The 14888-nt window shown below is 40.0% G+C and overlaps 1 protein-coding gene across 1 annotated transcript in view; it reads left to right on the forward strand.

The window, feature by feature from the left end:
• Window positions 1-14888, forward strand: part of EEA1 (early endosome antigen 1) — a 160121-nt gene that overhangs the window by 45617 nt on the left and 99616 nt on the right. The window contains exon 3 of the mRNA XM_081083756.1: window positions 12472-12599. Within this exon, the coding sequence (XP_080939882.1) occupies window positions 12472-12599 (128 nt within the window). The remainder of the gene's footprint in view (window positions 1-12471; window positions 12600-14888) is intronic.

Consider the following 14888-nt stretch of genomic DNA (forward strand, 5'->3'; position numbering starts at 1 on the left):
TGCCCTGAAGGGTGTCTCGAATCAGGGTGGGGGTCCTGCTGGGTTGCCTGGCCACCCTGGGTGAGGGGCTGATGGGTGTTTGCAGGCTGGTCACACCCCTTCAGGGTGGGGGTCCCCACTGGTGTGCCTGGCCAGCCTGGGTGAGGGGCTGATGGCTGTTTGCAGGCTGGTCACACCCCTTCAGGGTGGGGGTCCCCACTGGGGTGCCTGGCCAGCCTGGGTGAGGGGCTGATGGGTGTTTGCAGGCTGGCTGGCCACCCCCTTTAAGGTGGGGAGTCCCCACTGGGATGCCTGACCAGTCTGGGTGAGGGGCTGAGGGCTGTTTTCAGGCTGGCCAAGCCCCCCCAGCGACGAAAGCTCCCAGCCTCTCCTTTTTTTCTTTTTTTATTCTGGGATTTATTTACCTTCTATAATTGAAACTTTTTTGCTTTGAGTGGAGCTCAGAGCCTGCTGCGGCAGGTGGGAAACCTGGCTTCCTCCATCATTGGGGCAACCAAGACTCCTGCTTGCTTCAGCTCCGTGGCTGCCGGCCGCCATCTTGGTTGGGTTAATTTGCATATAGTCACTCTTATTGGCTGGTGGGTGTGGCTTAAGGCATAGCAAAGGTATGGTCAATTTGCATATTTGTCTTTTATTTGTGTAGATGTATATTTAAGTCAATACTGCCTTGATTACTGTAGTTTCATAGTTAGTCTTCAAATTAGATAGTTTAAGTCTCCCAGTTTTGTCCTTTTCTAGTTTGTTTTTACTCTTATGTAATAGGTTCTTTGTATTTCTTTATAAATTTGAGAAAACTTCTACTAGGATTTTGATTAGGATTATATATAACCTACAGATTAATTTGGGAAAGAGAAGCCATCTTAATATTGAATATTCTAATTCTTGCACATGATATAATTCAATTTCTTTAATTTCATTCAGCCGTATTTTGTAGTTTTCAATGTAAAAGTGTTATATATTTTATTAAATTTATTAATTGGTAATTTTCATTTTTTTATGTTAGTGTAAATAGTATTGCTTCTAATTTTATTTTCCACTTGTGTATTTCTATAATGTATTGACTTTTGTATGCCTATCTTTTATTTTACAATCTGACTAAATTAATTTATTCATTCCAACAGGTTTTTTGGGGAGTTATATTAGGGTTCTCTAAAGAGCAGCAGAACCAATAGGTTCATATATGTGTTCTCAGCACCTTAGCTTAATGGATGGAGCCCAGTAATCATTCTCAGTAAATATTTTTTTAAAGGAATTTTGACTTCAACTGCATTCTTTTCTTTTTTTAAATATATTTTTATTGATTTCAGAGAGGAAGAGAGAGAGAAAAACATCAGTGATGAGAGGGAATCGTTGATTGGCTGCCTCCTGCATGTCTGACTGAGCCCACAACCAAGGCATGTGCTCTTGACCAGAATCAAACCCAGGACCCTTCAGTCTGTAGGTTGATGCTCTATCCACTGAGACAAACTGGCTAAGGCAGTAAATATTTTTTGAATGAACAGTTGAGTAATTTTATGTGAAAATTTACAGTGAAGAAACCAGAAAGGCGTAAAACTGTGATAGCAAAAAAAAATGCTTTGATGCCTTCTTTTAAAGAACGATTACTTTGTAGTTCTAGCACTTGGAACTGTGGTTGCCTGAAAGACATCCCTTTCATTATTTAAAACAGCAGCAACAACAACAACAAAACCCCCAAAGCCCCCCAAAATTGAATTCATGTTCCTCACTTTCATCTCCTAGCTAATCTCCTTTAAGGGTTGTTAACAAGAGGAACAATGACATTAATGATAGCCAACATTTATTAATGTCTTCTTTGTTACAGGTGCTATGATAAGCATTTTATATGTATTATGTCATTTAATTCTCAGGAAACACATATGAAATGGTTTATTATTATTATCTCATTTAACAGATGAGGAAATTGAAGGCCCTAAAATCTACTAAGAATAGTGTGAATCCATGATTCAAACCCAAGATTAGCTGTTAACTGCTACCCTGTCTTGCCTTCCAACTTTGGAATCTTGTTTGCATTCCTTTACTTTTGTCCTAAGTGGCATTAGTGGTTTAAGGAACATTCTCATCTCTCAGTTCTTAATGTTATCAATTCCAATGCTCTTTATTATCTCTTTTCTAGCTACTCAAGCCACGGCAGTACCTTCTCTAGCTTATTGTCAAGCAGAATAATTTTAACTGAAATGTTAAAATCTTATCCATCATTTCTTTTTAAAAAAATATTTTTATTGATTTCAGAGAGGAAAGGAGAGGGAGACAAAGATGGAAATATCAATGATGAAAGAGAATCATTGATTGGCTGCCTCCTGCACGCCCCCAACTGGGGATGGAGCCCACAACCCAGGCATGTGCCCTTGACCCTAATCAAACTCAGGACCCTTCAGTCTGCAGGCCAACCCACTATCCACTGAGCCAGATTGGCTAGGGCTTATTCTTCATTTCTTAACCATAAGTGCCTATCTTCTCAAAATCTTCATCATATTTTCACTACTTAATTTTGGCCTTGCTGAATATTTCAGATTTTAATTTCCTCTCTTTTCTTCCAGTCTTTAACCTTCCCAGGCTTTATTTTCTTTCCTTTCTAACCATACATTTAATGATGATTGGTATTAGGGAACACTTACAATGTCTCAGGCACTGTACTAAGCATTTTATGTACTACTCAATAATCGTAGAGAATAGTTACTAATATTCGTCCCCTTTTATAGATGAGAAAACTGGCAGCAAGTAAAGTAAACTGAGCTCATATAGTCAGCATAGGTTGAGATTCAAATCCACATCTATTTTTGACTCCCAAACTCATGACATTATAATTTTATAACCTCTTGTCCTTCACTACTGTCTTCATTTTGTTTATTTTTCCCAATACTATTAATTCCTCCATCTTCTTGTCCTTCTTCTGTTCCTATCTGACAAAATCCTAAACCATAGATCAGTGTATCAGTACACATTTTAAAATACAGATGTCGTGAGGTATAAGAAATTTGGAAGATTGTTTTAAAATGATATTATTTGCCTCAGAAAAGTAGAATGAAGGGTCACCTACTGGGAATTATCGATGTGGGCAAGAAAGGGATCTCAGGCTAGAGGAATATGATGAAGACTAAAAATTGCTTTCATTATAAGACATTTTGTTTAATATATTGTATCACATAAAGGTATTTATTATAACTACTCAATATCTCTTGCTCTAAAATAAAAGGTAACTTGCTAATAATAGCTCTCAGATAAATAAGGATTAAGTGTCATAAACAAAAAACATTAATTCAACTAATAATAAGTAACTTTATTTATGTATTTATTTTTAATCAACTTTAGTATAATAAAAAATAAAAAAATGAAAATTTAGAGCATAAAATGGGAAGTAATTTTAGAAGTCCTACTTTTTTTTTTTAATTAAATCTTTATTGTTCAGATTATTACATTTGTTCCTCTTTTTTCCCCCCATAACTCCCCTCCTCCCAGTTCCCGCCCCACCATCCGCCCTCACTCCCCACCCACTGTCCTCATCCATAGGTGCACGATTTTTGTCCAGTCTCTTCCCGCATCTCCCACACCCCTCTCCCCCACAAGAATAGTCAGTCCATTCCCTTTCTATGTCCCTGATTGTATTATAATCACCAGTTCATTCTGTTCATCGGATTATTTATTCACTTGATTCTTAGATTCACTTGTTGATAGATGCATATTTGTTGTTCATAATTTGTATCTTTACCTTTTTCTTCCTCTTCCTCTTCTTAAAGGATACCTTTCAGCATTTCATATAATCCTGGTTTGGTGGTGATGAACTCCTTTAGCTTTTCCTTATCTGTGAAGCTCTTTATCTGACCTTCAATTCTGAATGATAGCTTTGCTGGATAAAGTAATCTTGGTTGTAGGTTCTTGGTATTCATCACTTTGAATATTTCTTGCCACTCCCTTCTGGCCTGCAAAGTTTCTGTTGAGAAATCAGCTGACAGTCGTATGGGTATTCCCTTGTAGGTAACTGAGTTTCTTTCTCTTGCTGTTTTTAAGATTCTCTCTTTATCTTTTGTTCTTGGCATTTTAATTATGATGTGTCTTGGTGTGGTCCTCTTTGGATTCCTTTTGTTTGGGGTTCTCCGCGCTTCTTGGACCTGTAAGTCCATTTCTTTCACCAGGTGAGGGAAGTTTTCTGTCATTATTTCTTCAAATAGGTTTTCAATATCTTGCTCTCTCTCATCTTCTGGCACCCCTATAATTCTGATGTTGGTACGCCTGAAGCTGTCCCAGAGGCTCCTTACACTATCCTCGCATTTTTGGATTCTTTTTTCATTTTGCTTTTCCGGTTGGGTGTTTTTTGCTTCCTCGCATTTCAAATCATTGACTTGATTCTTGCGCTCCTCTGTTCTGCTGTTGGGAGTCTGTATAATATTCTTTATTTCAGTCAGTGTATGCTTAATTTCTAGTTGGTTCCCCAATATAACATCGAGGGTCTCATTAGTTTTCTTGTAGATCTCATTAAGTTTATCGGCGGCTTCTAAACAGTTCTTGAGAGACCTTAAAAGTGTGGTTCTGAACTCTAGATCTTCCATTGACAATTTTGTCCTGTTTCTTTGTCTCCGCATTTTGTTATGCTTCCTTGGTGCACCCCCTAGTGGTCTTTGTTTGTGGTTTTATAGTTAAATCTTGATTGTTGTAGCTAATTCCAGGGAGGGTTTGACCTCCAGGCCAAGTGGCTATGAGAATCAGCTGTGTCAGCAGTGAGAGAACTTCTGTCCTCTAGGGAGGTGCTAATCTGGCGTTTGCCTGAGGCTATCCGGCAAATGCCTGTGTGCAGGGCTTGGGCGGGGCGGGTCGAGAAGTCCTACTTTTAAAGAAGTGTAGATCTTCCACCTTTTGTGCCATTAGTACCTGTAAATTTTCTTTACATATTCTAAAAGAGATAATACTAATTATTTTCCTGTTATGTCTTTTATTTTCTGTATTTTGTTTTATAAAACTTTTTATGTATATCCTCCTAAAAGTTGTTATTTCACAGGGTTTCATCTGTCCGTTATGTATGAAAAGATGTATAACTGCTGTTGATTTGTCGGAGCATTACCAGAAAGTGCACGCTGAAAATGAAACAAGAGGACAGGAACTTCTTAATGACTCCAGTGTTACTGTGGGTCCTGTATATTTTGTTTTAGCAGCTTGGTTATGGGTTGCTCAGAATCGCTTTGTTTTTCCTTGCCTTGGTGTCGCTTAACTTTTTATGCTACATGGGAATATGGATTGCTTTAATTATGCATGCCTTAAAGAAAGTTCAATAATAAAAAGAGGCTCTTGGGAAGTTGGCTTGGTTTCTCTTACTGGGTGCAGCTGTCTTTTTGTGAATCTAAACAAATATACAAGTTTAAGTTATTATCTTTGTATAAATTTTGTCATGAAATTTGAAATATGCTGTGGATAATATTTTATTTCAACATTGCAAGCTCTATCTTTATTACATAGTTAATGTTCTAATGAATGCATTAAAATTTTTTAGGTTAAAACACTTTAGTCTTTTTTTTTTTTTAAATATATTTTATTGATTTTTTACAGAGAGGAAGGGAGAGAGATAGAGAGTTAGAAACATCGATGAGAGAGAAACATCGATCAGCTGCCTCCTGCACATCTCCTACTGGGGATATGCCCACAACCCAGGTACATGCCCTTGACCGGAATCGAACCTGGGACCTTTCAGTCCGCAGGTCGACGCTCTATCCACTGAGCCAAACCGGTTTTGGCAACACTTTAGTCTTAATAGAAAAAGGAATTTACATGTGAGCTGTTACTGTCTTTTTTTCAAAATAAATTTATTGGATTTTTTTTTTAGAGTGGGGAAGGGGGACAGAGGAAGGGATGGGAGGGAGAAACATCCACGTGAGAGAAAAACATCCATCAGTTGCTTCCGGCATGTGCCCTGAGCAGACTGGGGTTTGAACCCCCAACCTGGGTATGTGCCCATATTGGGACTCAAACCCACTACCTTTGGGTGTAGTGGAGGATGCTCCAACCGAGCCACACTGGTCAGGGTGAGCTGTGACTCTCTTTATTTGGAAAATATATAGCAGAACCTGAATCTACCCTGACCTGAGGGAGATGCCAGATTTCACACTCATTAACAGTGGATCACTGAAATGTTTTTCAGTAGTGTGTGGGGCTGGTGCATATCTAAAGCTGGGAATAGGATCCAGTGAGGGGAAGGAAATGTCCTTGAAAAAGTTTCTCAGATGATCCTGATATCCTATATAATAAAAGCCTAATATGCTAAGTGTCCGGTCAGCTGTTCAACCAATCAAAGTATAATATGCTAATGATATGCTAAGGCCGCTCAACTGCTTGCTATGACGTGCACTGACCACCAGAGGAAGATCCTCCTACCAGAAGTTTAGCTTGCTGCTGGGGCTCGGCTGATTGAGAATGAGCGAGACGGGCCGGACATGTCCTGGAGCCCTCCAGTGTCTCTCCCTGGCCCTAATCGTGCCCCGGTGGGGTCCCTTGGCCTGGCCTGGCCTGGCCTGTGCCCTCTTGCAATTGGGACCCCTCAGAGGATGTCAGAGAGCCGGTTTCAGCCTGATCCTGCAGGCCAGGCCGAGGGACCCCACTGGTGCACAAATTTGTGCACCGGGCCTCTAGTATATTATATATTTCTTTTGAAAATTACTGTGTCCTAAAAAAAGAGAAACATAACTTTTTTACTTGCTTTGTCTATAAATCTCACAAAAGAATGAAATTTTTTATACTATGAAAGACAAAAAATCAGACTTTTTCTGTGAGGCAATTTTATATATATGGAAATGATCTCGCCAAACATTCACTTATTTAACATATTAATAGAGTACCTCTTAGTTGCCAGGTATTTCGGTAGGTAAAGGAGACAAAAAAGTAAGATATGATTTCTACCCCAGGAAGTTTCTATGATAGATTTTATTTGTAAAAGGAGTGCAATGGCTATTTCAACTTGAGGGGACCTAGAAAATCTTCTACCTGGGAACAATTAAACCAGACATTCTCTAGGGTGATGGGGAAAATAGTACATATAGAAGGACCTCAGTTAAATTAGTTGAAGCATTGTAAATAAAGATAGAGGCCTAACCCATTCTTGGGACTCTGCTTGTCATTTTACCAGTTGTCTTCCTTCCAGAATGATTGGGTTAACTATTTTTTATGGCGAAATCAGAAGGGACAATCTCATCTACCTGTCACTTAGATAAGAACTTTCCTTTTAATTCAAAGAACATTTGGTATATCAGGGGTACCATAAGTATCAAGTTAAGTTCTTAGCAAAAAATGAATCTGAAAAAGGATTACAGATAACTGAAATATGAGAGTAAGAAATTTATTAAGGAATTTATTGTTTTTTTTTAAAAAATATATTTTTTTGATCTTTTACAGAGAGGAAGGGAGAGGGATAGAGAGTTAGAAACATCGATGAGAGAGAAACATCAATGAGCTGCCTCCTGCACACTCCCTACTGGGGATGTGCCCGCAACCAATGTACATGCCCTTGACTGGAATCGAACCTGGGACCCTTGAGTCCACAGGCCGATGCTCTATCTCCACTGAGCCAAACCAGTCAGGGCAAGGGAATTTATTGTTTTTAATCTTGAGTAAACTTTGTAGAGATTGGTTAGTTTTTTGTTTTTTTTTAAGTTGGTGAGAATTTGGACTGCTTAAGGGAAATAATTGCAGCTGGCTATTTTTATTGTTTTATTGTTTGGTAACAGTACTTTTGGGGAAGTACCGCAATCCCCTTGAAAATAGTTTGGGAAAAATAAAGGTAGAGTCTCTTAATGTCTAGAATTAGTATCACAAAGTCCTTGAACTAAAGATCATGCACACTGTTCATGGGGTATCATTCAGACACTCATTCTGAGCTTATTTTACTTTTATTTTAAATGAGTGATGTGGTTTTAATAACTTTTCCTTAATCTTAACCCTTCCTAACCATGGCAGACTCGCATATCAGGTTAGAAATAGCATGCAAACGATTTTCATAAATGATGGTTGAAAGACAAGACAGGGTGTAGAAAAAACTGTAAAATGTAGGTATAGAAATTTAAATAGTCTTGCCAGAATTAAGAGTGGATAACACCCAAATCAGTGATTAATAAGTTATGCCTTTGAGACACCAAGCAAAGATATAATATCTGTTTAAGAAGGTGAGGAAGTATATGCATTTTAGAAAGATGTATTTTTATCGGCAATGTTTCAAAATTGGAATTTCATTCAGTTGTTTTAAAAAATATATTTTTATTGATTTCAGAGAGGAAGAGAGAGAGAGAGAGAGAGAGAGAGAGAGAGAGAAAGAGAAAGAGAGAAAGAGAGAGAGAGAGAGAGAGAGAGAGATAGATCAGTGTTGAGAGAAAATTATTGATTGGCTACCACCTGCATGCCCTCTACTAGGGATTGAGGCCCCAACCTGGGCATGTGCCCTAACCAGGAATTGAACCATTACCTCTTGGTTCTTAGGTTGATGCTCAACCACTGAGCCATGCTGGCTAGGCTGGAGTTTTATTTAAACATGCAAGCTCTAATCACATGGAAAATTCACATAGTTGGAATATTTTTAAAAGTAAATATATATTACTGAATTTCTAAAATTTCTCTACAGGGATGAATTAGTTCTTTCTGAACTATTAACCTGGTAATATTTAGAAAATTTAAGAATGTATGGCATACTTTAATGTGATCTTCTCTTTACCTGCTTTCTGGCATACTAGATTCCTAGAGCCAAAAGTTGGAAGTAGAGACAATAGTCAAAAAGCCAAAATTTTGAAGACTAAAGTTGGGATGTGAGTTCTCTGAGGAACACTCTAATTCTACATATTAGCAGAAGTTGAGACAAAAAAGAGAGAAGACAGCTGAATATTATAGGTGTTCATGTGCTGTTACACTAATGGCATGCCAACTAGTAGGTATAACAATTATTAGAAGTTATAAGAATGCCAAATTAAGCACAATGCAGAGCCATTATGAAACATGGTGGTAGATACGAGATGGTTTTGAAGAAAGAGCATAGATTAACAAACAAACAGAATGTTCATTCATTAAAAAGGTAGTGCTGAGTGCCAAATATCTCTGGGCCAAATGGCATTATTCTGATGTCCAAAGGCACATCCTCAGTACTACTATCTTTGCTAATTCCAGGAGTTTTATAGGGGGTCACTGCATGCATTCACCTGTTGTCCCATCATTCACTCTGGCTCTGTGACCAGAACATCTGTTTCCCAAACACAGCATGACTCTATTTTATACCTCTTTCTGCATCTTTGTTCATGCTCCTCCACTTCCTTAGGATGCCTTTCTTTTACTTCTCACAAGTAAATATTACTCATTCTTTAGTACCTGATTTCAATGTCATCTACCTATCTATCTGTCTTTATTTTTTATAAAGCAAGAACTGCTGCCACAGGCAGAGTTGGATATTTCTTTCCCTGTGTTTATGTAGTACTTAATATATACTTGTGTTATAGCATTGTCTGGTAATGTATGTCTATGTTTACATATAGGTCTCCCCAATACCCAGTGAGCCTTGATTCTGTCACATAATGCACATAAATGATGTGAAGATATGGTATTTGCATAATATCCAACAAAGGAGCAGCATTTTTATTTATTTATTTTTAGTTTTTACATGTTCAGAGTACTTATTGCTTAGCTCAGTTTTTCCCTTGGAAGGTTTGATAATCTATAAGGTATTAATTGTGTCCGTTGTTATTTTTTAACAAAATTTTGTTCAAAATTCTACATTAGCCATTAGGGAAACATAGATGTGTTTGTGTATTAAGTGAATGTAGAAACTTGACAAGCTAATGAGGATAGTGCTGGAGGAAAAAGTAGTATATGTGAAGGCACAAAAATGTAAAGTACTATGATGTGTTGAGGGAAACATTGGTACTTTAGTATTTTTGAAGCATGCTGTATATAGAGTTAGAGATGTCAAGAGAGCATTGGGAGACTAGTCATGCAGAATTACATATGCCATAACCATATAATAATTTGGGGGTTATGTATAAATTTTTCCTATTCTATGGGACTGTATATTAATTTTAGGCTTTTGCAGTACTAATCTTAGGTTAGCAAGGAGACTTACTTCTCAACCATTGTAGATACTCTGGTAATTATGAGTTATCTAATAAAAGAGAAACATGCAAATTGACTGTACCTCTGCTATACTCACAAGCCATGCCCACCAGCCAATCAGGACCGACTATGCAAATAAACCCAACCAAGATGGCTGCAGCCACAGAGCTGGAGCAAACAGGAGGCTTGGGTTGCCCCTGGCGATGGAGGAAGCCAAGCTTCCCACCTGCCCTGGCCGGCCCTGAGCTCCGCTCAAGGCTACAGAGTTTCAATTATAGAAGCTAAATAAATCCCAGATACCTGCTTCCAGCTGCTGTGGCCTCTGCTCAAGGAGGGTCTGGAAGCCTGGGTTGCCTGGGACCGTGGCCAGCCTGCAAACAGCCATCAGCCCCTAACCCAGGCTGGCTGCGCCCTCAGTGGGGACCCCCACTCTGAAGGGGGTGTGACCAGCCTGAAAATGGCCCTCAGCCCCTCTCCCAGGCTGGCCACACCCCCATGGGGTGAGGGTCCCTGCTGGGGGGCTTGGCCAGCCTGCAAGCAGCCATCAACCCCTCACCCAGGCTGGCCAGGCACCCCAGTGGGGACCTCCACCCTGAAAGGGGTATGGCCAGCCTGCAAACAGCCCTCATCCCCTCACCTACGCTGGCCACACCCTCATGGGGTGAGGGTCCCCACTGGGGGGCTTGGCCAGACTGGAAACAGCCCTCAGCCCCTCACCCAGGCTGGCCAGACACCCCAGCAGGGACCCCCACCCTGAAGGAGGTGTGGCCAGCCTGCAAACAGCCATCAGCCCCTCAACCAGGCTGGCTACCCCCTCATAGGGTGAGGGTCCCTGCTGGGGCGTTTGGCCAGGGTAAAGAGCCATCAGCCCCATCACTAAGGCTGGCCAGGCACCCCAACGGGACCCCCCATCCTGAAGGGGGTATGGCCAAGCACCCCAGCGGGACTTCCCTTCCTGAATGGGGTGTGGCCAGCCTAAACACAGTCCTAAGCCCCTCACCAAGGCTGGCCAGGAACCCCAGCAGGGAACCCCACCCTGAAGGGGGTGTGTCCAGCCTGAAAACAGCCTCAGCCCCTCACCCAGGCTGGCCATGCTCCTCCCCCCCCACCCCCCCCCCGCAAGGACCCTCACCCCATGGGGGTGTGGCCAGCCTGCAAACAACCACAGGCCCCTTTCCCAGGCTGCCCCATGCCCCAAGGGAACCGCCACCCTGATCCGGGACACCCTTCAGGGTAAACCAGCTAGCCCCCACATGTGCACCAGGCCTCTATCTATACTAATAAAAGGGTAATATGCTAATTAGATTGGGAGACCTTCCAGGAGACCTTCCGGATGTTCTTCTGGACAAAGCCATGGTGGCAGGGCTGAGGTAGAGGCGGTTAGAGGCCAAGAGGGAGGGCAGTTGTGGGTGACCAGGCTGGTGGGGGGTGGAGCTATTGGGGGTAAGCAGACTAGCAGGTGGGGCAGTTGGGAGCAAGCAGGCCATCAGTGGGGGTCAGTTGGAGGTGGTCAGGACAGCAGTGGGGGGCAGTTTGGAGTGAGCAGGCCAGCAGGGGGGCAGTTGGCGGCGAGCAGGCCAGTGGGGAGGGGAGGGAAGGTGAGGTTGAACAGGCCAGCAGGGGGGCAGTTAGGGGTGATCAGGCTGGCGGGGGGTAGGTTGTTTGGGGGCAAGCAGGCTGGCAGGCAGAGTGGTTAGGGGCAACCAGGCAGGCAGGTGAGCAGTTAGGAGCCAGCAGTCCCGGATTGCGAGAGGGATGTCTGACTGCTGGTTTAGGCCCGATCCCTGTAAACCCGCAGTAGGACATCCTTCGAGGGGTACCAGATTGGAGAGGGAGCAGGCCGGGCTGAGGAACACCCCCTCCTCTGTGCACTGGGCCACTAGTATATTACCCTTTTCCTCATTCAGTGATAAGAATGCTTCATGTTCTTAATTTTATTGTTTTCATTCCTATGAAGTACATTGGAGCAGAGATTTTACTAATGGGGATATCTAGAGAGAGGGAGAATATAATAATATAACTTTCTCAACTAGTCTTCTAGATTAGAATTAATTTTTTCAGATAGAATTGTATACTCTAGCCATTAATTTATTCAACCTAAAAGATGGTTGTAAGGGCTTTCTTTATATTTTGAAAACTTCAACCAGAATAGTTAGTGATATACCTTTGTATAAAACCAGAATTTGGGATTAATATCATAAATTATAATTTATTTAATGGCACCATTATGTGAATAAGACACTGGACTATATTTTGTAATATATATATATATATATATATATATATATATATATATATATATATACACACACACACACACACACACACACACATTTATTTTGCAATATTAAATACTATTTTGAAATCTTTTTCTTACTTTTCCTATAGGGTTTCATATGTCCCCAGTGTATGAAATCTCTTGGATCTGCTGATGAACTTTTCAAACACTATCAGGCAGTTCATGATGCTGGTAATGATTCCGGTCATGGGGGAGAGGCTAATCTTGCTCTGAAGAGGTAGGTATAGTATCATAGTTTTTAAATGCAATATCATTGTTTAATCTTAAACAATTAGTTTGTGAAAATAGTATTTTTATATTATTTAATTTAAATCTGTCCTCTGTTATCATGGCCTCCCTCCTTTACTGTTATAATCTATTCTGTCCTTGACTAGCAATAATCTATACCAGCATCTACAGCATGGTACAGAAGTTACGTTTTTATTGAAGGTTATGTTACCAAAAGAAGGTTAAATTATATTTAGCATATTCTATTTAATAAAGAATGATATGCTTTGTTTAGAAGATTTTATAGCAAGTTGTTAAAATAATAAATTTAGTCAAGAATTATTTTAAAATTTTTTTTTTATAATTATCAATACAGCAGTAAGCACACACATACATATACATTCTGTTTCTTGGCAATTTTGCCTGACCATTTTAAGAATTAAACTAAAATAGAATTACTTAAGACAGTATTCAACAATATAACTGCTTTTCTTTTGCTATTGGTAAGAACTCTTGTCTTATACCCCCATAAAGAAGATAGCTTGATTTCATTCTACTTGTAAAATAATTTTTCTTCATGCTTTTCTTAAAAAAAAAAAAAGATGCCTCTTGCTTAATCTGCTATAACACAAAGGATACCACATAAAGGAAAAACATTATGATCACATAACTGTGGTTGATAATGTAGAACTATAAAATATGACTGTTTTAACTTATTAAAATGTCTGGGAAAACCACTGCTTTTGGGAAGTATGAATCTTCCCTTTACCTGCTGGTAATGTATTTTTATGTGTGAGCTAATAATTTTGGGTACATTTCTTTGGTCATTTGTTAAGAAATAGATATAAAATATGTACTTAAAGCACATTATAAATTTTTAATGCCTTTTATTGATTTTTAGAGAGAGAGGAAGGGAGGGAGGAGAGAGAGAGAGCAAAGCATTGATGTGACAGAGAAACATTGATCTGTTGCCTCCCACCTCGACCAGTGATTGAATATACAACCTAGGTATGTGCCCTGACTGGGAATCAAACTCACAACCTTTTGATGTATGGGAAGAAGCTCTAACCAACTGAGCCACCCAGCTAGGGCCACCTTATAAATATTTTTATATTTGATACCAATTTAACAGAGTTGCTTTTTCAGCTATGACTTAGTGCTCAGTATATGAACTTTCAACATAAAAGTATCCACAGTTTATCCTCATTTTTGCTTCTTAACTTTCATTCAACTTTTAACTCATCAAGCCCTGGATTTTGCCCTACCAGTCTTCTGAAACTGCTCCTTCAAAGACCAAGAGTATCCTGGATTATTTTCAGTTCTTATTGTGCAAGCGGAATACATTTTTCTTTACCTTCCTAGGTTCTTTTGCCTGGTCTGATAATTATTAAATTGACTTGAGACAGATTAACAAGAGAAAATAACCAAATTTAATTACCTATATACACAAGAGAGTTAGATATCCCACATATGTAAGAGATTCATAGATAGAAAGTAAAATGAGGTATATATGACATTCTGAGCTACAAATGAGATAAGGTGCCTTACGGTTTCAGAGGGGAGGAAGGTCATTCCCAGGATGAAAAGAGCAGATGTTGAATAATTAGAAGTTGCCCTGCCCTAGGTTCTAAAATGTTATTTTTGGTGATAACTCTTACTCTTATTGTGGGCAAGGCCTCAATTTAAATTTTTTAAAGGAAAGCTAAAGTTTCTCTTGAGTCCGTAGGACCTCCATTGCCTTCAGCTCAAAGTAATCCCCATGCAAAAGTAGCACTTCCTGGGGAGGTCTGTTCTGAACCACTCCAGAATGTTGACTTCTGTTTTGGTTCTCTATAACTTTGTAAAATTCACCCAAAATTTAGTGATTTAAAGTTATAAAGTTTATTACTATGATTCTGTGGGTTGACTGGATGGTTCTTCTGCTTTAACTGATATAGATTGGGGTGCTGGGAAGCCCAAAAAGTCCAAAATGGCCATAAATTCATTGCTGGAAGTTGGTGTGGGCTGCTGGTTGAAAGCTGATCTGGGGCTACATGTCAGGGGCCTTAGTCCTTCTTATGGGCTTCTTCATGTGGCTGCTTGGATTTATAGACCAGCAGTTGTGTTCTGAGAAAGAGCATTCCAAGAGGCAATAACCAGAAGCTGCCAATTTTCTTCAGGCCTGGATTCAGAAGTGTCAGGGCCTCACTTATCCCACATTCTATTGGTCAATGTAGCCACAGGATTACTCTGGAATCTGAAGGCCAGCTCAGATTTAAGAGGCTAAGAAGTAAACTCTGTGAATGGAGAAACAGCTTCT

The sequence above is a fragment of the Myotis nattereri genome (assembly GCF_964212035.1).
Source record: "Myotis nattereri genome assembly, chromosome: 2".
Taxonomy (NCBI): domain Eukaryota; kingdom Metazoa; phylum Chordata; class Mammalia; order Chiroptera; family Vespertilionidae; genus Myotis; species Myotis nattereri.